Genomic DNA, 22,273 nt, shown 5'->3' with positions numbered 1-22,273 from the left:
AGTAAGTGGTGTGTTTAGATTAAATGACTGATACCAGTTTTCAAAACACTGCTAATCTAAATAAGCACAAAATAAGCATAAGCAAAATTACATTCAATCATCTGACGCTAATATACAGCAGTAGATAATAAATGGTGCATTCATCTGCACAAGGAATGGGAGTTGTTAAGAGCCAGTTTAAAATTGTCTGATTCTGTGGAATCACACCTCTGAGCTTATCACTTCCTTTCATCGATGCCAACATGTTTTTTCTGACACTTGCACGTTACAAAACAATGATGTTACTGTTATGACTCTATGCCGCTGGACACTTGCAACAAAAAAAAAACAGTCCAAAGAAACAACAGTGCTGGTTGTGCTGTGTGTAAACTGATCATTTCAAGTATGAGTGGGAACACCAAAACACAATGAAAACATCTTTCTATGATACATGGGCTTAAATCCCAGGAGTGCCACTGCCACGGTTCAGACGCCAACTTCATCACACTTTAATTAATGTGAATTGATACACAATCTGTGTCACAAATAAGCTTCAGCACCCACTCATGGTGTTATAATCCATCTTCCCATCAGAGGTGATGCTGAAGCAGCACTTCCAATAAACTACAAGTCTGTTCATGTCTGCATGATTATGAATGGTTGAGTCATGGTGTCTCAGAAACACTCTACTCCTGTTACCTTCCCGTGAACTACGAGGAGGAAAGCAAATGTCAGTGAGCCTTGAACTAAAAGAAATAGTGCTTACTCTAGTTCAATCACGTCATACTGTATTGTATCTGTCCTGAGTCCCAATTCTGTCACACAAAGCAAAACAAAAGATCTTATCAAGCATGCCATGATCAATGATGAACATATCTTAAATAGCTTTGTTTAGTTTGGTGTGCCTGTTTGTAAATGTATGTGTATAGGGAAAAATGAATGAGAGCTGGTGACGTTATTTTTGCTGTCAGCATCATAAGATTAGCATACATTATAATCACACTACACTGGCTGACATAAATCATAAAACATGTCAGGTTTATGACTTCTTTTCCAATAATACTTCATGTTCTATCTGTATTTCCCTCACCTCTTGACACCTGATGACTGATGACTGACACAATGTTCTTTGGATTTAAAGGTTTTGGTTCAGTTTCCTGTCTTTAAAGTGCAATCCTCAGTACCTTTGATGAGACATTTCACAAATGATTTATTGTCTTGCTCAGATACTGGATTGACATGACTCATGAATAGGTTGGACACTTTAAATGTTTAAGGGGAAAATTGCACTGATGATTTAGTCAGAGACTTACTCAGGGAGTTTTTGAATTGCGTACAGCGTTGTCTACGCTCTGCCTTATCTGATTACAACACGCCCGGGATATTGTCTCTTGGTAGATAAGGTCGCTCTCTTTGCAATTCTGTCTCCAGGCAAGTAACAAGGCAGTGATGTATCATTTAACAAAGAGGCAAGGCGTGACTGAGACGTCTTATTTCATCTATCTCTGTCAGCATCATACCCGTGTTACCATGCCAGCATTAATGTCATCAGCCCAAACAGGATGTGCAGTGCAGGCTGTCCAGTGTTTGGACAGTTTTGTTTTGGCTCTGCTCTCCTGACTATGAGGTTAAGTGCCAATTTACAACTTAAATCTGAGGGTATTGTATAGATACTCCACAAGGGTAAACATTGCAAATCTAACATGATGTGAGAAATGAAACACCCTTAGCTCAACGATATCCAAGTAGTTCTGCAGTATATAAGACACAGCAGTCAAAACCTATTAATTTGTTGAAAATGAGAGCACATTGTTATCCCTAGAATTGATTTTGGAGTGACATTGATGTGATGTCTTGATAGGTTATTGCTCAGGAAATTATTTCCTCTGCGGGAAGCCTTGAAGTCCATTATTAAAAATGAATGTAGTAATTTAATCCAGATTAAATCACAGGACACAAAAGGCACCCTCCTTTCAATGTAGTGAAATTATCCACTTGATGAGAATAAGAAGGAGCATAGATGTTTTATCATCAGGATAAAATCTCCTTCTTTCTGCTTACAGGGCTGTATTTGACAGTCTACAGAAATTGTATCCTCTTGTCCAGTCCATTCTTCCGTACTGGTTTATTCTGGTCTGATGTTTAACCAGCAGACAAAGACAAAGACCAAAGTATGTGGCTAAATTTCTAAATATATAATAGTTGCTGTATTAATCCTGGTACCCTAAGAAGATGAGTTGAACAGACAGACAGTGACACCTGCTGTTAGGAAGGTGCAAGTAAACACTGCATCTGGAAAATATTATTTGTTGTGGCACTTCACCTAAACTACTAACACTCCAGAGGCAGAGCACCTCTCGCCCACATGTCAAAGTATCCTTGAGCAACACACCGGACCCCAAAAGGCTCACACCTACAGAGACACACATACACACGAACACTCAAACTACACTCCATTAGGTACCTCAGTTGTGTTTTAAGTTCAGTGAAGCGCGGCCTCTTGCTGGGATCATACGACCAACACTTTGTCATCAAGCTGTAGAGAGTAGGAGGGCACTGAGGGGGCATAGCCAGGCGCTCGCCGTTCTCTATCCTGCCAATGACGTCGTTGTTTTTCACACCTTGGAAAGGCTTGATGCCGAACATTAAGATCTCCCACATACAGACTCCTAGAGAAGGACAGAAAAATGGAGAAAGTCACTCACTATGAAACAGCAACCTACAGGCTCGTAAAAACAGAGGCTGATACCAAAAACCTTTGTACCGTAACAAAAACAAATCATTAGACAGAGACGGGGCTGACACCGAAATGAAGAAGGAAAGAACACAACCAGACTTAAACTTACCAAACATCCAGACGTCACTGGCTGTGGTAAACCGTCTGAAGTTAATGGATTCTGGAGCCATCCATTTAATAGGAAGTTTGCCTTTAGATGCTGAAAAACAGGGATCAGGAGAACTCAGCTGTGCTCAGTTCATGTCAGGACCATGAACAATAATGTTGCTTTCCTCCATGTGTTATGAAAGACCAAAGGAAGTTAAAAGGAGACGGTGAAGTGTGCATATATGGGAACACCAACTGGGTCGTTGTCAAGTGAAGTTAAAGCAAATGTTTTAAATCTTGAAAATAAAGGAGAAAAAGAAGAAAAAAGCCATCAGTGTTTCCATTCACTGATTTTGAGAAGACAAAACTAGGCTATGCAAAGTGTAGTTTTGTGAGAATTTGTGGTAGAGGCTACATTATGCAGGGCTGTAATAAAGTAGAGGTAAGAAAAATAAAGAGGAAACAAAAACATTCACACTGGTGCTCTATGAGAGAATTAATCTGGGAATTTTAAGGGATTATTCAAAAAGTCGACCACAATGAACGGAACTCCTTCTTTTTTCACAGCAAAAAAAGCTAATCAGCTCTGAGTGAGTCAAGTCATCTAATGTTCACCATGTCAGAAATGATTTTTATCTCCCATTAAGCAAATTAACTCTTTTTTGACAAAGGCAAAATTCTACTCATGCGAGTGCAAAACTCTTTCGCGAAATCAAGGTATATCTGTTTAATAATGCCATTTTAATTTTTGGAATAAGAGGCTTCAAAATGCGTGTTAAAATACATTAATGGAATCACAGCTACTGTGCACATATAAAGTAGTTATATTTACCTTTGTAATAAGAGCTATCTTCCATGTATCGTGACAAACCAAAGTCCCCTAGCTTTACACAGTCGACTGTAGACACCAACACGTTCCGTGCTGCGATGTCCCTGAGGAGGACAAAACCAAAATGAGTCTCAGATTCTTCAACATTTAATTCTGTTTATCTACTTGAGTGGAAACTTGAGATACATGAGATATTAATTTATATCTATCATGTAGTTTCCTGAAAAAAAAACATATCATATCAAGGTTGGCACCCCTTATTCGGTCTTAAGGATTAGTCAGATTGTATATGAGAATTTAGTAACAACATTATTGTTGCTTGATCACAATATGTCTCTTTTTACCTGAACAAAAATCTTTTCCAGATGGTGCACCACCTGGCTGAGTTTACATTAAATATATCATTTATTATATATGAAATTCTTCTATGTCCCACAGCCCCAGATCATTATACATTATACACAATAATTATCTAATCAATGAAATCACCTTTTCATTAACAATGTCATCTGGCCACAACTATTTATTTTGTTGTGGAATATGAACATTTATCATTGTACATAAGGTTCTGGTACACTAGGTTTTTGGGAGATCCTGGTGCATACCTGTGTACAAAGCGTTTGCTCTCCAGGTATGCCAGTGCTGTACTGAGCTGATATGAGTACAAGATGAGACTGGCGAGGTCCAGACTGTACTTCCTCACCTGGAGAAATGACCGTAACTATAGATAACAGAGAAGAAAAAACAGTCAGAAAAAGGGGATTTAGGGGAGAGAACAACAATTTATACCATGAAAAATAGAAGACAGAGAGACGCCAGGAACAGCAAAGGATGAAGACAGAAAGAGAGCCAGAAAGACAGAGAGGAACACAGTGTGACAATAACAATAGTTACTTAAAAAATGTCTGTAAACAAACATCAGACAAGAACTATGTGAGGAGAAATTAAAAACTATCACACCCAATACTGTCATAATTTCCTGAAAGTGTAATAATGCTCAAACTTAACTTTTATTGAAAATACAGTGAAACCCAATAACGCAATAACTTTACCAATAATGTACTAAAATGATATTGTAATATGATTTTACCAATAATGATAAACCTTAATACATTACATCATCAGTTTCAAAAAAAGGTATTAAAACATTGATAAAAATGTTCTGCTGCAATATCAGTCAGGACATTTTATTACATTATTGGGCCTTATTACATTACATGAGAGATGGTGCACATTTTATTACATTTTCAGGAAATGATTATATTATTGGGTGCTACACAACAAATGAGGATACTGTTTACCAAAGCTTCCAGTCAACACAGCTCAGAATTCTTCCCCAACACAGAATGAGCTCTAGATTATGAGCTAAAGACCCTCAAAGCCATTAAGCAGTGTTTGCAATGCAGATGGTATGTTTATACATTTACATCAATACTTTTAAACTGATTACAATGCACATTTTTTTCAAACAAATAAAAAATGAGCCATAGGTTCTGGACAAGCCTCTCTATTATGCCTTATTATTGTGCCTGAACACAGGCACGCATCTGTTTAGAAAACAGATACTGTACACCCATAACAAAATTCTTATCAGTGTCCAACCTCTCCTAGTGTGCAGAGCTCCATGATGATCCACACTGGATTCTCTGTGATGACTCCCATCAGCTTCACAATGTGGGGGTGGTCAAACTGACGCATAGTCACTGCAGGGAAAGAAAAGGTCAGGCAAAGGTCAGTTTGCAAGTTTTTTTCTGTCCTAAAAAGGTTATTCTGTAAATTCTTGTGTGCATAAACACACACACACACACACACACACACTTACATGCTTCTTGGAGAAACTTTTCCCTGACGCTGTCTGACGTGGAGTTCTTACACGTCTTGACTGCCACCGACAGGGCAGGGTTCTCCTGCAGGAAACACATCCAGGCGAACAACATAATGAGCTTTACAACAGAATCATCTGCACACACATTCATCAAACAGGCAGGAAACCAAAATCGGATATGGTTGTGCACGCCTAATGACAATATATTATTAGAGTTTGAAGTATGTCATAGTTATTGGGTGGCGAGCCAATCCCATCGTTTTCTTCCGTTGTAACTATACATGCAGTTATTGTGATGTGACTTCAAGTTTAGTATAGTCTTTGTAGTTTAGCTACAAAGTGACTTCGTATAATAAGACAGATTTTTTGGGCCTTTATTTAGGAAGATATACCACATTTCTTATCTAAAGAACTGTCATGTGAGTGATTGGTTTAAAGCTACAAAATTTGCATGGATTTGAATTTTTTCCAATTGTCAAGGCCTTACAGGTAAAGAATCATCACAGTAGGCTGCAATAATCCGATTATTTACATCTAAAGCTACTAAAAAACTACAGCCATGGATGTCAAAAGCTTGTGTGTGCATGAGACTACATACCGGGCTGATGTAGACTCCTTGGTGGACATCTCCAAACTGACCCTCACCTATGCAGCGTCCCAACTCAATACGATCTCGCTGAATCTCATAGTCCCGCGCTAGATACACATAAACACAGACACAGACATGAACATACACACACAAAGAGATACAGAAACAGATAAAAAAAAAAAACCACACACATCAGTGCCCACACATACACGTCTTAAGAGTCAGGCCTTGCATTTACCAAGCTTGTCAGAGTGCTTAGCAGTGCGCACGGCTTATTTAAATCTGCAGAAAATGTCCAACTGATTCTGTGAGTCTTCCAGAAAATGTATACAAACGGGACACAGCTACTATTTAAAAGAAACACAGACCTGGAAACATTTCAGACATGGCTTCACATTGTAAAACAAATGTATCAATTTCATGCCTGGTGCCACCTTTGCAATGAGTTGTGAAATTTTATTATGAAATATTCAAATCTAATTACTAAATTTCCAGATTAATAAAACTGCACCAACTTCCTACTCTGACAAGCTTTGTTTCTATAGCAGTCAGCATAGTTCAATGTCAACAGCATGCAACAACAGCATCAGCAAACCACAGCCAGACATGCCATGTGACGCAGACAAATGACAGCCAGTAACACTCGATGTATATATGGACATTAAATCAAATACTATATGGATAAAGTCAGGTGGATTGTGGCAGGGATTCGTTGCTCACAGGCTGATATAGAAACAGTTTGATATTTGTTTGTATCTCCGTCACTATAATCACTTTATTCTCTTGGTCTGTGACCAGCTGGCTGTTGATTGGCTGTTGGTTTGCTTTGCCTGGGAGGCATGGCACTGTTGACCTGACTTTGTCCATTTAATCAGCAAATGAAAACAGCATACAATGGCACTACAAGTGTACAGTACTTGACAAATCTCTGACCTCTCTTTTATACAGTTTGTGAAATGCCCGGATGCATGTTAATAACATATGCGACATTGAGAGACACCTATTCTTGGCAATATAATGTCTGTGGAGGGAATAGAACTAAATGTGGCTGCAACATAAAGTCAGCCGTAATTAATGCCTGCGTGCCCTGCCTCTGAATGTCGCCCATGTAACCTGATCTTTAAAAAGTCGATCATCATGGTTAAACAATGGAGTGGGACTACCCTGTTTGTTAGTGGTTTGGGTTTAAAATATACGGTACATATATACATATATGCATCTATTTAAAGCCTTCCCTCTCGCTGCACTTCCTCCTCCATGCCAAAGTTGTAAAAAGGAACATGCTGAGTCAACTTGGCTGGTAAAATGACATATAAAATCTTTTTGAACTCTTGCCATGAAGCTGTTACAAAGCACCTTTTGTATAAACTTCAAAAAACCTTTAAGCTTAACTTAAGTTTTAAATCATGACACGCTTCTCGTCCAACAACTGGGACCAGCTATCATCAATTCAGCCCCAAAACTGACAGCATATGACACATCAACGGGGGGGGGGGGGGCAAATCAACAGGGTACAGATACAGAAATAAATTCAGGATTTTATTTTACAGTTGCAAGCAAACGTAAAATAAGGGTCACAGCAACCACCAAAATCAAAGTGCCATCACAATACATCCAGATTCATGGTACGTTCCAATCATTACCTTGATCTAGTCCATAGTATTCTGGGAAAATGGGTTAGTGATAGGAGAGAGAAATAACTAGCTGTGAGTACAGAGATCCATTTGTAGTTACTGCAGACTTTAACATGTGTGTTTTTTTAATTGCCATGATTGTAGGTGTGATATCTATGCAGCTAAATTAGAGGTATTGTATGTCAATGACTATATAGGTATCACCAAAGTACAGTGTTTTCCATAGGTTTGTGGATGACTTATTTGTACGCATTTGGCGGGGGATTGGGGTCCTCCCCTAAAAGGATGCTTTGTGTTTTTCAATAATATATATGCAAACACACAATTTTACATTATTTTGGACTACTATTATTACCACACCTGTGTCAAACTGTTGGAAAAGCAGATAATAAATAAACAACACCCAAAAAGCTTAATGATTAAACTTGCTAAATAAGTCCACTGAGGACCAACAACAACTACTCAGTTTAAGGTTTTATGATCCCAAAATGGATTTCACATTCATTCTGCATGCTGGCCAAAACACCTTGCTGTGCCATAACCTTAAAATGGTCGGTTAAAGTCTGAACTGTCCCTAATCATAAAAAAATAACACTTTCTGGGATATTATAAGTCCGTTAGTGTATTTTGCCTGTAGAAGGTTAAATGTACGGCAAAAAAAAGAAACAAGTACACACACAATCGGGCAATACTAGCTAGCTTGCACAATTTGTAAAAGGCTATATTTTTTTTCTGAATAAATTTAATTTAAAATACTAATATAAATTATGCAACATGTTTAACAGACTAGCAAAAAGCATTGCTACAGGTCAGGACTGATGTTTAGTTTTTTTAGGTCATTCTTTGAACAGTGTCGACATCTTGCAAACTATCTCTGTTTACAACTGTCCACAGGACAACTATATGTGGAACACTATCATTTATGAATGATCAAAAAGCAAAGCCATGTTATCATTTGGTTACATGGAACAACGTGTGCTTTTGACATCCCGGCAACATTTCGAGGCTGTTTAAAACTCACTTAACATCCAAGCTCCATTTTCCATTTAGGTGTTATCAACCATCTCCGCTGCCTCCAAATGCTGCCCATGTAGCATCGCCACTTAGCGTTGCAGTGATCTAAATATGAGCACCAGTGCTACACCTGGTAGCAGCAGCAGCACAGCAGGCCTCTGCATGTTTACTCTCACATTATCATAGAGTCTTAAGGCTGGATAGACTTATGAACACTTGTCATCAAAACAGTAATTAGCAGGACATAGAGCCATTTGAGAAATGTTTACTGTAATGTAAACATTGTGGCGAGATAATGTGTCAAAGCAGTTTGAGGAAGCTGCGGTTCTTATTAAATCTTGTGAAAAGTCACAACAACAAATATAGATCACAGGCCTAATAATACACAGACAACATGTGGTTCAAGTGGTTTCCCCCCCTTTTTTTTTTTTTAACAAGACTGTGAGCACAGAAAATTTTGATTCTTTCAAACCCCAGCCATTATTTTGTCATCTATTCTTATATCAACCAATCTTAAAAGAGATTAATTCAAAGTTGCAATCTCAATCTATTTTTAATCAGTCTGATAAATCACTAAATCCACCTGTATAGTGGAGTGTGGCTCATTTGCAACAAATTAGCAGTTTTCCAGCTTCAGTACACAACAGTAATGTTGACAATGCTCATACATAATAAAACACAATAAACTGTTGACAATTGCACATGGTTAAAGGATGATATTTTCTCTTTTAACAACTCTCTATTAAAAACCATGAGTTTAAAGATCTTCAAATGTAAAAAGTTAATAATTTTTAGCTTTAAACAGACATCAGAAGCAATAAATGATTACATTGTTTTCTGCGCAGAACTATTACTCATACCACTGCACAAACATTTCAAAGATAAGACCGAGACTAATCAGACCAAAGACAAATATTTTTCAATTATCATATTACTACAGTAGAGGACTCTCAACTAAAAGCACATAAAAGTCATCAGTATCACCACACAAATATTCATGTCTCCAAAAGATCTAATCCTCACACCATCACCCCAACAACCTTCCCACACAGTCTGCTACATAAGTCTGAAGAGGTCCAATGAGCACACACAGGTGCACAGAGACATCTGCTGCTTGTCACATTAGATGCCTGCAATGTTTCTGCATGTGTGTGTATGTCTACTTACTTGAAGGCATGGTATAAGTGTCCTCCTCATCTATGATCTCAGCATAGTCGTCCGTTTCTACAGTGCCACAGCATAGAAGGGAGGGAAAAAAAGGGCCCGTGAAAAAAATTAAGTCTCAGCTGAAGACACACAAAAGACAGATGAAAGAGAAGGAGTTGACAACAAGCTCACGTCCAAAACCCTGCTTTGATATAACAAGCTGAGCCCCCTGGACAGCATTCAGAGTACTTAAAGGTTAGCTTCTTTTCAGTAACACAAGCCAAAAGTCCCAAATACAAAATGATTGTGATTTTAAAGAAATGCTGGGCTTATAACCCTTTTCACTGTAAAAAACAAACAAAAAAACACTTCAAATATAATATAACAATTAAATTAAATCACTGCATGCCACTCGAATACACTATCAAGGACAGAGACAGAAGAGTGAAAATAACAACAGCAACAGAAAACACACCATCAGCAGACAGAAGTACCTTTCCAAGAGACCATCAACATACCCGATCCCAAACACATGCATGACAATCAAAAATGTTCATGTACTAAGAAACAGCCACACATGAGGAATGTAAGACAAAAGAGTATAATAGAGAGGGAGGAGAGAGAGAGGAAAGGGGAGGGATGGAAAGGTTTGTGTGGTCTTTCCATAGAAACAAGTTGAATAAAAACAGGTTGAGTCATGGATGATAATGAAACAGATACAGAGGGAGATACTGCACAGCAATCGCTAAAAGCAGACAAAGAGCAGAGATTCTAATAAGTTTCTAATTTAAGACGGTTAATAGAAAGAATGTTGTTTACCATCGCCACTAGTGTGACCTGCAGAAATCACATGCAGCATGAAACAGTTGGAAAGGAAGGGAAAGAAGTGTTAGTTTTATTGTTAGATAAACAATACTGTCAATATTTGTTAATGAAACTACATTCAAGGTCATTCTCATTTAAAGCTGTGTGAGTGTGAGTTAGTCAGAGGTCGGTAGACAGTCAGGGCAGAGTGACAGTGACTAAAGCTCTCCATGGGGACATCTGGCCAGACAAGGACTCTTCACTGAGCACACAGATGAGGCTTTATATGGGGAACACATATCTATGAAGCCTTTATCTAACTCTTAGCAGACACTGTCGTTCATGACATTTAAAGCAGCAGATACAGAGACAGGCAACAAGGGAAAAAACAGACCAATAAGGCAAGGAGAGAAGCCAGAGAGGGGTTTATACCTGAGACACATACGGCTCTGGTCCGTACTCCATCCATCCGTTTTTCCATCCGCCTCTCATGATTCGAAACTCTGAAGCAGAGATAAGAAAATCATTTTTGGCTCACATTGACCTTAACCAGTGGGCTTCCAGTCACAGTTTAAGAGACAGGAAAGCATCAAGAGGAAAGAGGGATCCTACAATGTGCAAACATTATAAAAATAAGAACACAAAAGAGTACCTATCTAATAAAGAATATCATATTCACTTTATGAGCACTTTTAGCTCTTAAGATTTAAAATGAAAATCATGATGTTGCTCTGTATTTGAGCCTTGGACTGAAAAATACTTTAGTCAGGATAGTCTAAAAGCCGCTATATGTTGGCAGCTTTTAGCTTCCAAAGTCTGGTTCAAATTTCCATTAAAACAAACCTCAAGTGGAAAACATGCATGAAACCACTAAATTACAACAAAAATACTTGGGTGATGTTTCTAATGCTTCACTAGATACCTCCTGCAGGAACATCACCTTGTATTTACTTGATAAATCAGACAAAAGGAGTTGGTAGACTTACTTTGGGATGGAAGGCAGAGCTCGGTCCCCCTCTGCTGAGACAAAATGAATACATGAATCAGATTCAAACGGACTGCATGGAGCATGTTAGAGCTACAGTACATGACTGTACCCACGTATTTGTAGTTATTTATAGAAAAGACTCGCTAAACACAGACTGGTTATTATAAGCCACAAAGCTTAAAGCCTCATCAGCCACAATCAGACTTCACTACTGCTTGAAAGATTGCTGACATTAAGTTAGATTAAGACAGAAGTTGATAATGATCGCAGTAATCATTCAACTGCACACAACTACACTATTACAGTGATACAATAAACCTGGAATATTTACACATGAGTGTATAGTGAGCAGGAGTAGTTGTGCATCCTACCTTTATGGACTCTGACAATGAAGGAGTGAGTCGCCGAGGAGACGAGCCGGCAGTAGCCGTCAATCAAGTCCGCCATGTTTTCTGCTGTAGTCAGCGATGCCGTGGTGACTGTAAGGGGCTATACACCCACACAAACACACACACACATACACACACAGACGTGGATTAGTGCAAGAGTAGAGTAGAGTAGAGACAGAGAGTTGCTTCACAGTGACACAATGAGAGCTTTATTAGGGCGAACGTCTTCTACCAGTACACCCATTCAGCCAAGAACACACGCACAGATACTACCACTGATGCACACATGCTTTTCCACTAGTAAGCCTAGTGGCAGACACACACCCACTCGAGAGTCACACTCATGCTGACACTCAAGTGCAGATGGCAATCCCCGCCTAGACCCTCCCATGTGCCATTTCCCCTTTTCCCTCCATCATTTCCTGTTTTGTTCCCCTGCACTTCATGTATTACTACTACTTAGAATATTATTTTTAATATGCAGAAGTTATTTCATGTTTGTTACACAGGTAGAACATTAACATGTCTATTTAACAACTGGATGAAAATATACTTTACAGTGATATCATTTGAAATATGTGTTTTTGACAAGAATAAAGGCACTGGATTGAAGCTTAAAAACACTCAACTGTATGTACATAAACAGTTTAATAGTTACTTTTTTCAAGGGCAATTGAAATACTACCTGAAGGGTAACACTATACAGTAACTTAACTATTGCTCAACTGTTAAACTTGATGGTTAAAGTTCATATTTAATAGATCACCAGTTTGATTTAAAAAATAGCTTAATATTTTTTTTGAGAATTGGTGATGTTCCACTTTCAGAGAGGCTGAGTGGATAGAAGGGTTTTAAATTAAGCTTTATTTAACTGGAATCTAGCTAACCTTGTTGCAAATCAGCCCATGTATGAAGTAACTGTGAATTAGCATTCATCATAACTGATGATCTTAAAGTGCGAAATACTAAGATAAAGCCACAGAAACCTTATCATTTGTTTATGGGGAGCAACAGGAATTTATGATACAGCCTGAACTAAGTCCTGCATTAAATCATCACAAGTCATGCATCAACTAAGCGTCATTAAATTATATGATTTGTTTGTTTCACAAAAAACACCCTACAGTAGAAAAGCCATTGTAATACTATGCAAGGTGTGTGTTTTCACCTCTGGAGCTCCTGCTACGTTGAGCTGCAGCATGCCTTTTCTGTCCTTCTCTTCCAAAGCAGAGTACTGGATGGACTGAACCTGGTTAAAGTTAGCTAAGTGTGTAGGCTGCAGAGACAAAGAAATATACAAAAAAACATGAAAAATCACATGAAACGTACTGATCACGTTGTTGCCCATAATTCAGCTTAGTGGAAATGATCTTTCGATAATGAGTCATGTCACTAGTCACCAGTTAGGCATGTATTTCTGCTGCTCTATCTTTTAACACTGTGCACTAGTAAGACATAGTCATCAAGAGTGAATTTTAATGTATTTGTAAAGGCCAAACAGGACAACTCTTCATTGTCATGCAATGATCAACTTATTAAAGTAATTGCTCATATTTTGACAGGCAGTCTGTCCTCATTAAACTGAAATGTAATGACTTCATTTGAGCAGTGGAGCTACAGATGTGCGTCTGTTTCCTGCACTTTGAGTTGTCACTACAGCAAACAGCTGTGTACATATCCTAATCACTTCATCTGGTGATCACACATATGGCTTTTTCTAGCTCTTATTATCGGCTGAAAATTAGTAATTTGTTTACCAGAGAAGCACACCAGTAGAGGGCAGTATGGTGTATTGACACTATTATGGCTTTCAGATTAAAAGCATGCAGTTCACAGTGGAGATGGGAGCCTTTTTAAAGTAAAAGAAAAAAGAAACTGTTTTTTTTTAAATGACCAATGACAGAAAAGTTAGACCTTGAGAGTTGCATATGTGCATTACTCACCATTGAGCCTTTATCTGTGAGGTAGCTGATTCCTTCCTCTGGTCCGATAGCTAACTCTACTGATATTACCCAACTAGACTAGAGAGGGAGAGAAAAAGACGGTGTAGCATTAAATGATATGTCACATTTCATCAAATCATCTGCTTTATTAACTAAACATAGTACTGGCAGATATCTAATATTGATAGCATAAAACAATTGTAATGTTCTCATCTGTTTTCTCTACTTTTTATACTCAATGCGATCTAGGACAGAAGAAGGTTTGCATTATTTACGGAGACGACAGGGATAATGCACTGCTGTAGAGAACAGTATAATAAGAACACTGTACTGAGACAGATCTGTGGACACAAGCACTTGCTAACCTCACATTTTAAGATAAAGCTGACAGGTCACTCCACATGTTTTCTATCCTGAGCAAGCTAAATAGGCTCAACCTCTGAATTAGTATGAACTTCAAGGTATGGAAAATGTATGAAATGACTTTTTGTCTGAATTGAGTGGTGGCCTACCCCCAAAGCACATTTGAAGCACTCTTTGTCGAAGCGGTAGATGGGAGAGACTATCTCAAAGAACTTGTGGATGCTCTGCTCATCATTGAGGTTAGCAAACTGCTTAAAGGTCTGCTGGATCTGCTTACGAAGAGTCTTCGCCTGAGAGGGAGGAGAGAAAAAACTTCCATAGTTAAGCGATTCTGGGAGAGAGTTGGTCCACAGCCAAGAAACGCACACGAGACTCATGACAAGACACACTGCAAGTGACAACAGGAGGTTTAACTTAATTCCAGACAATCAGATTATCAGACATTCAGCCAACCATCCATCCAGTCATCAAGTTTGTTTCCCTGCCAGTCAGCCGCTCCCTCAGTCAAACAGCCATTAGCTCATGCAGACAACTTAACGGTACTAGGATTCGCAAGATAATTTCTGCCATCTGTCATTATCAGGTGATGGAGCTTTTTCTGGTTTACCTTGAGGGAGTCCAGCAGGCTTTTGGGGAAAAACCTTCTCAGACCAACATCTTTCCTGAGAACAACAACATCACAACATATATCTTTAAGCAGCTGAAATGTATTTGTTAAAAATACAGTAGAGGCATTGTGGTTTACATAGATTAAATTAAATCAATCTTACTCTAGTAGCTCATAATTGGATTTCTTATCCAGGGCGTTTCCTGGCATCTCTCTGAAGAACCTCCTGTATAGTTCACGGAGCGGAGAGAAGGAGATCAGTTTGTAGACACAGTATTAAATGATCACACATATTTAACTGGAACACTCCACTGACACCCAGTATTGAAATGGGATCTGTATCCTCCGGAGCAAAACCTGCATGTGAGTTATTTAAGCAGCAAATCAGCCTCAGGCTCCCTTGGAAAAATCAGAGTTTTGTGACTTGTCGAAATATGGTAAACTGTCGAAATATGGTAAACTTTCAAAACTATGTATGACAAATTCTTCAATATTTTTCCAATAAAAACAAATACATTTGGCAAATTATACATCAAGTTATTCCTCTCCTAGATTAAAAAAATAAGTTTCTCTCTTTCTGTGGCAGTACAGGAGTGCAAACTACTCTGTGACTAGACAAATTATGTGGCTTGTTTATAGCAAATGTTATTTCTTACTGTATACCACTCGTTTGCCACCTGTATTGCTTTTTTTTTCTTGTAGTTCCACTGAATAACACATCTTTAGGAGTTTTTAATGGCCCAGAAAAGACATTTGTCTCTTTCAGCACATTGCACACTGTACCTACTACACCTAGGTAAGAACCGAACACAATGCAAGCCAGACTACCCTCAGATGTAAAAAAGATCTGATTAAGTTTTGATCACAATGCATTTACATATTACATAAAAATGGGTCTGGATACAGATAGCATTTTTAATACCAGGTGGATATGGGGTCGGTAGTATCTTCAACAACATGTAATGGCCTGTGAACAAAATTAGCATTGTTGTGGCAAGAGAACTCATTTGTGTGTGTGTATGTGTGTGTGTGTGTGTGTGTGTGTGTGTGTGTGTGTATGTGTTTCTCACCTTATTTCCAAACAGCCAAGTTTCAAAGCAACATCTTGATCCACCTGATCAGCTATATGTTGCATGTAGTCACTCTTGACCTGTAGAAACACAACACCACAACACAAACTTTTACAACAAAATTGCTGTTAAGTATCTTAAAATGTAAGCATGTGAATTGCAGATTATACAGTAGTCCATGTAAGAGCAGCTGTGTGTCCTTTTAATCATCTGTTTCGAGACATATTTCCTCGTTAAATGACAAAAAGCAAAAGGGAGGAAGCGAAAGCAAATGATGTATGAGAGAACAGGTTTATTTATATGATCTTGTTGTATGGTCTCACCTGGTGATAGAGGTAGTTGAGAGAGGGTTTGTCTTCAGAAAAATGGCTGAGGTAACCTTTAGGAAGGTACCGCATCCGCAGCTCATACCTGAGGATGATGGAAACAGTTTGGTTAAATAATTTTTCAGTGCACACATCAACATATAGAATAAAAGAGCCTGTACCATCCAAATTACTGCCTAGAAAAGGGAAAAAGAGACAGAAGGAGCATGCTTACGCACACACACATACAGCTGATGACTTAAAAAGGTATACCAGAGAATGAAAGGCAACCTCAATATTAAAAATAGATCTCTTTTCTACATAAAGAATATGATTTTCTCAAAAATATAAAATACTGGAATGCAACAGAAAATTCACATCACCATATTGAGTGCAAAAAATGTGCTTGCAGTTTTTTTAAAATTTATAATTAAAATATGTGTGCATCTAAAAGTCAAAGACTTGAATTACAAACCCTGCAATGTGAGTTGATATCACAAATCTTGTTGTTGTAACAGCAAAGTTTATGTTGTTTTGCCTTATGGACTTGAGTTTCTTGTACTTGTTTCTTGTACTTGTTTCTTTAATTCTGTTGTTGTACCCTCACCGGGAGGTTAAAGTACATGTTGATGCAATATTTTTTTCAAAGTCACCTCAGCAGGGTGTCTTGAAACCAAGACTCAGAGCTGGAAGATGCCCTTTCTACTCACTTTACTACAGTCTGCACATTACAAGCATGATTTCATATTTTTGCTGACGGGGAACTTACTGAGAGTGATAACCTTGTAACACCATGAAGCATAATGAGTTTCCTGCTGTTACACTTGCCAATTAACTGTGTCACAGAAGTACCCAGATGGGCCATGATTGTTTATAGTCACATGTTACTTTATGACTGACGTATTGCAGTGACTACAGTGGAGTACAAATGGGTCAGAAGAGTAGTGAGCTCCAAGCCGCTTTGATGCTACAGGCATGTAGTTAGTTAACAAAGGAAATCAAGATGAAATCATGAAGACAGAATGAATAAAACATCCTTGCTCAATAATGAATGAACCAAAAAGAGAGTGTGAGAAGAGATAAAATGCTGCGTGTTTGAGAGAAAAAAGAGGGCTGAATAAGAAAGAAAACACAGATGCAAGAGATGACAGAAAGAAGGATGGATAGAAACATCAAAGAGAACACAAGCACACGAGAGAAAGCACGCAAGGGAGCGAGAGAGGAGTGAGATAGAGTCAGTCCATCCCCTGGGCTACTTCTGCTGATCTAACAATAGCTTGGCAGCAGCAGAAGCTCCTGTGGGCTTGCAGCTCCGCCGCCCTGTGAGGCAGAGCTGCAACAACTGGCAGAGCTGCTCCAGCTGCATGTAAGCAGTGTGAACAATGCGTTCACTTTGAATTCATTTTAATTTTAATGACTTTGGATGTAACACATTAACTGCAGGACAATTGACTGAATTGTAAGGAGAGCTGTTAACATCATCAGCTGCAGATGGCTAAGTGTCACCACAGTATCAATGTAGGCTAGCAATGGACAGAGCTGCTTGCAAATAATACAAATTGATAAGAAAATAAATGCTTTCATCTGACAGAGTAGATCATCCCTCATAGCATAATAGGCTACTGCATAAAATGAATGTGTAGAATAAGGCTCTATAAATTACAGATTACTAATGGGCACAAAATAACATTAGCAAGGACGACTCATTGCAGGCAAGTCCTGTACTGTTGTGATGAAGTCACATAGCTAAATGGCAAACTATAAAACCTTTTATTCATTCTGACTGTTAAGTCCTCTGTACTCAAGAAGATATGGATGAATGAGGAGACACTTTTAAATCTAAAGAAAATCACAAGAAGGATTGTGGTGAAAGGGAGCAACTCAATTTTGAATACTTGGTTGTATTATTTTTCACTGCTTGTATACAGTAGCTGACATAAATATGTTTCAGGTCTTAGTCTGTAGTGTCTGTTCACTAATCTGAGCACAGTGTCGATGAATACATAAACATTACTCTCTAATAATTCATGTAGAAAAAGTGAAATGGGGGGACATGGGGATAAGGAGCAGACGTTGAAAGAGAATGTTGTAATTCTACCTCCACTCCTCCTGGGGGTGCTGTTTCTCATATCTCTCCCTCACATGCGACACGCCCAAATCGGGGTGTAACCAATGGAGAGAATCAGAGTGCAGATGGGTCAGACGGAGGCCCAGAGAGGACACACAGCGTAATTTGTGAATCTCCGCTATTTTCTGGATAACACCCTGTTGAAACAAGTGAAGGGATGAGTTTGAGAATCGTGGAAATTATGACACTGCAGCACTTAAAATGTGAGAAATGTTTGTACGTCTTACCCTGACATCTGTAGCATCTCCGTGTCTGATATTACTAGCCCAGGTACATGGCTCGCTGTTTGTCTCAAAGTAATGGAAGATCTTCAGAACCCGGTCCATGGAGCCAGGGGGCCGTTCGAGGCCTCCAGCAGAACCACTTGTACCAACACCAGTACCACCAGGCATCCCGGAGCGGGATTTAACCCCACAACCACCCGATCCTGAATGGTTGTGGTTGGGTTCCAAGTAGGAAGATGACGCCATGCCTGACTCAGATGCTCCTGCTGGGGCTAACTGGGCGTCATATTCTGAAATATGAATAAAGAGGACAGAGGTCAAACTGTGACTTTATAGTTGACCATTAATCTGTAATAAATGTGTCTTGTATAAACAATATTAAAGGTGATTATGGTGAGGAGGAAAACTGCTCAACCCATTCAAACACACTGCTGAAAGCATAGCTGAGACAGTAAACGCCCACTCACACAATCTCTGAGTCATCACACGTCTGCCATTCATACTGCACTTTATACATCTGTGATGACACTTTACAGGCTGCATCAATAATCATTACATTAAGACATAAACATTAAGACATAGGACTCATGTAGAATAAATCCAACTGAAATAATAAAACACTGATAAGACAGCAACACTGAGACAACATATAATTGTAGTAAGAGAGCAAGGGAATAAACATGTTTATTCTACATGTGATTACTGAGCTTGTGACTGATTGATGAGGAGAGTTATGTGTTTCAATAAGGCTGACAACCAGTCAATAATTCAGTCAGTCAGTCAGTCAGTAAAGAGTCAATAGAAACCAGCAAAACACTGACACAAGGTCTTTTGAGAAGTACCTAATGGACTCACATCTAAACATACATTGAATTAATTCAAATGAATAAATTCCCAACCAGTGGGAAGCACTGATCAAACTGGACAGCCAACTGCTACATCAACCAGGCAATCAGTCTTGAACAACTCAACAGCAAGCCACAAACAAAAAACAAAGGGGATATGTACAGTTTGTAGAACTCAAGCACTTCCAAGGTACCTTAACCAAAATCATTACATTAAATGTGCATGCACACATTTGTTTCCATTCTTATTTAAAATGAAACAATCCTGTCGTCTTCTTTGTTATGTCCCAGTGTTTCACATCAGACGCTTAGTGTAACGGAAAAATGCCCCCTTGACATTTTGTCGCCCAATACAGAATGAGATCATTTCATTTTTGTCTCGACCTCTTCCATTTATCTCCAACTCCTTCTTTCACTTTTACCTTCTTTATGGTCCTTTCCTGTCCCCTCATATACAACAGGTTCATCTTTACACCACATTATAATGGGAGACTCTGCTGCTTCCTGTGTCATGCTGTCATTGCCTGGTAATCCCTGGAGGCTCTGTTGAGTCATCAGCACGAAAGTGACCGAGTTATAGTGGAATTCTGGCATGTGTTGACAAAGGAGAAACAAGTAAACCAAACCCGACTGACTGACGGTACTAGAGAATTAAAGACTTTTCTAACAGAGCTGTCTGAAATTCTGATCTGCAGTGTCATCATCTACCAGGTGGTTCAGGGTTGCATTTGCCTGTGTGGCGTTTAGGTCACAGTCATTTGTTTTATACTGATGAAAACGCAAGAAAAAAACAGAAATATGGGCACTGATTCAGGGAAAGTTGTCTCAGCACTTTCAACGGCTTGACCTACAGTTGCCTTCAAAGACTTATTCACACGCCTATGTGCGCGAGTGAGTCTGCACAATGACTGCAACAGAGGTGCAAGGGAGGACATTATGTATCTGATGACTTGACTCAGCACTCTCTTTCAAGAACTTGCTGTATCAATAGTGTGTGTGTGTGTGTGTGTGTGTGTGTGTGTGTGTGTGTGTGTGTGTGTGTGTGTGTGTAAAACTCTCTGGGCGTGTGCACAAGTCCCATACATACATTTTCTTTTGGAGTCTTTACTGTAGTGAAGTAATGGCTCGAAAGCTTCATATCTACTTATTACACTTTTCTTGGTATGAATAAACACCTGTATCAAGATCAGTACATTTTTGTATGATATACATCATCTGGTTTTGCTATTTTCCTTCATTTCCAATTGAGATATATGTATTAGGGATGCAAAAAATGTGAAATTCTGGGCAGAACAATTTTGCTGATATCTGATGCCACTGTTCTTCGGTTGTTCTTATGTAGTTCTTGTTGTTATTTATACCCCTTTGGTACCAGGGAAACAAAATATTTGTCACCTATTAAAAAACTTAACTGGTATAAGATCAGTTGCCCCTTTACACTATTTTTTACACATTAGTTTTACTTTATGGGAGCACAAATCCAATCATACCAATTTCCTGCTTTTAAAGCCTGCTTTGCATGCTATATAACTACCTAGAGTATGGGAAGACTTTTTAGTTCTTGCATAGCATTACAAACTGGTGGCTGGGATTTCATGAGCCAGTAGCTCATGTCAAACTGATGCAACACAACAGATAAACATCAGTCACCACTGTACCGTGTATCCTTAACCTGCTTTGTAGATCTATTGTTAGATTGCAGGGTTCTCCCCAGAAATTTTTAGTGTTGCGGCGCACCGTCTGTCCCGGGGGGGTGCGAACGGTCGTCAACGTCAGTCCGGGGCGGGGGGATACACGGACGGACGGTCATCCACTCCGTCAGCCGGGGGACGGACGGACGCTCATCGCCGTCAGCCGGGAGCTCATAACCGTCAACCGGGGGACGGACGGACGCTCGTCACCGTCACGCACGGACTATAGCAGCGTAGCGTAGCGACTGCTTAGGCGGGAGGCAAAAATGCTTGGGCGCCGCGCCTAAGCCGTATAATGGCAGGGAAAACCCTGGATTGGTTTGTAAATCAGATATTTTAGTCTAGAACTGCTGTTTGGTCTAAAGTACCTACGAAGATCTTTGCTGGACTCAAACAATGACTTTTTTTTAACTAGTATCTAAATTTTTAGTTATTAAGTTTTCAATGCCCTTTTTAATGTACAGACTCAGGTAATCTGTTAAACAGCCCATTTTCTTTTAAGAAACAGCAAAAAATTACATTAGCTGGTTATTAGCTAAAATAAAAAAATGCATTCAGAAAACAGGTTGACATAGACGTTTTTTGGTTTAAAAGATAAAGAAGTGTGTACTTTTACTGCTTTTACTGTAATACTATTAATAGTGAGCTCTTCTTATAGGTGTGATGAGTAGAGGTAAGTGTTAAACGGTCACAGCCATGGCCACATACTCAACAGCCCCTTAAAGCTTTAATACAACAGATCAGTGAAGATCAGATTACAAATGTCCCTCATACAGTATTACTATCATCATCCAATTAAAATTATACCACTGAGGCTATTATACTGCTAGATTATTAGGGGGCTTATTACAATCCCAAAAGAGTATACTGCTGCTGTAATTCCACTATATCATCTCATTATAACAATCCCAGATGCCCTGCTGGTAACCACAGTCTATTTAATGAAAACTATCAGCATGATGAAGACATTAAAGCTACAACTTGTGATATCATATTGTTCAAAATAAAAATAAGTGAGGTTTGCAGTAATGGCTGCACAGCTTTAAAGCTGAAACAGAAGGAGACATATTGGATCT

General features: G+C 38.9%; 1 protein-coding gene across 23 annotated transcripts in view; it reads right to left on the bottom strand.

Annotated features, from left to right (window-relative positions):
- LOC115567404 (focal adhesion kinase 1-like) overlaps window positions 1-22,273 on the bottom strand; it is a 64,233-nt gene that overhangs the window by 25,115 nt on the left and 16,845 nt on the right. For 7 of the 23 annotated variants that reach the window (XM_030393964.1, XM_030393966.1, XM_030393953.1 and 4 more), the window contains 22 exons: window positions 18,665-18,951; window positions 18,408-18,574; window positions 16,328-16,415; window positions 16,005-16,084; window positions 15,098-15,160; window positions 14,935-14,989; window positions 14,477-14,617; window positions 13,965-14,042; window positions 13,190-13,297; window positions 12,004-12,121; window positions 11,631-11,664; window positions 11,077-11,147; window positions 10,660-10,677; window positions 9,862-9,918; window positions 7,690-7,710; window positions 6,056-6,153; window positions 5,455-5,539; window positions 5,235-5,335; window positions 4,238-4,353; window positions 3,636-3,736; window positions 2,826-2,915; window positions 2,444-2,648 (listed from right to left, as the gene is read on the bottom strand). In XM_030393964.1, the coding sequence (XP_030249824.1) occupies window positions 2,444-2,648; window positions 2,826-2,915; window positions 3,636-3,736; window positions 4,238-4,353; window positions 5,235-5,335; window positions 5,455-5,539; window positions 6,056-6,153; window positions 7,690-7,710; window positions 9,862-9,918; window positions 10,660-10,677; window positions 11,077-11,147; window positions 11,631-11,664; window positions 12,004-12,121; window positions 13,190-13,297; window positions 13,965-14,042; window positions 14,477-14,617; window positions 14,935-14,989; window positions 15,098-15,160; window positions 16,005-16,084; window positions 16,328-16,415; window positions 18,408-18,574; window positions 18,665-18,907 (2,138 nt within the window). In that variant the 5' untranslated portion in view covers window positions 18,908-18,951. The remainder of the gene's footprint in view (window positions 1-2,443; window positions 2,649-2,825; window positions 2,916-3,635; window positions 3,737-4,237; window positions 4,354-5,234; window positions 5,336-5,454; window positions 5,540-6,055; window positions 6,154-7,689; window positions 7,711-9,861; window positions 9,919-10,659; window positions 10,678-11,076; window positions 11,148-11,630; window positions 11,665-12,003; window positions 12,122-13,189; window positions 13,298-13,964; window positions 14,043-14,476; window positions 14,618-14,934; window positions 14,990-15,097; window positions 15,161-16,004; window positions 16,085-16,327; window positions 16,416-18,407; window positions 18,575-18,664; window positions 18,952-22,273) is intronic. The other 16 variants (XM_030393967.1, XM_030393954.1, XM_030393969.1 and 13 more) reach the window with 7 other exon arrangements.

The sequence above is a fragment of the Sparus aurata genome, chromosome 17 (genome assembly GCF_900880675.1).
Source record: "Sparus aurata chromosome 17, fSpaAur1.1, whole genome shotgun sequence".
Lineage (NCBI taxonomy): Eukaryota > Metazoa > Chordata > Actinopteri > Spariformes > Sparidae > Sparus > Sparus aurata.
This window is presented reverse-complemented; position numbering and strand designations above follow the sequence as displayed.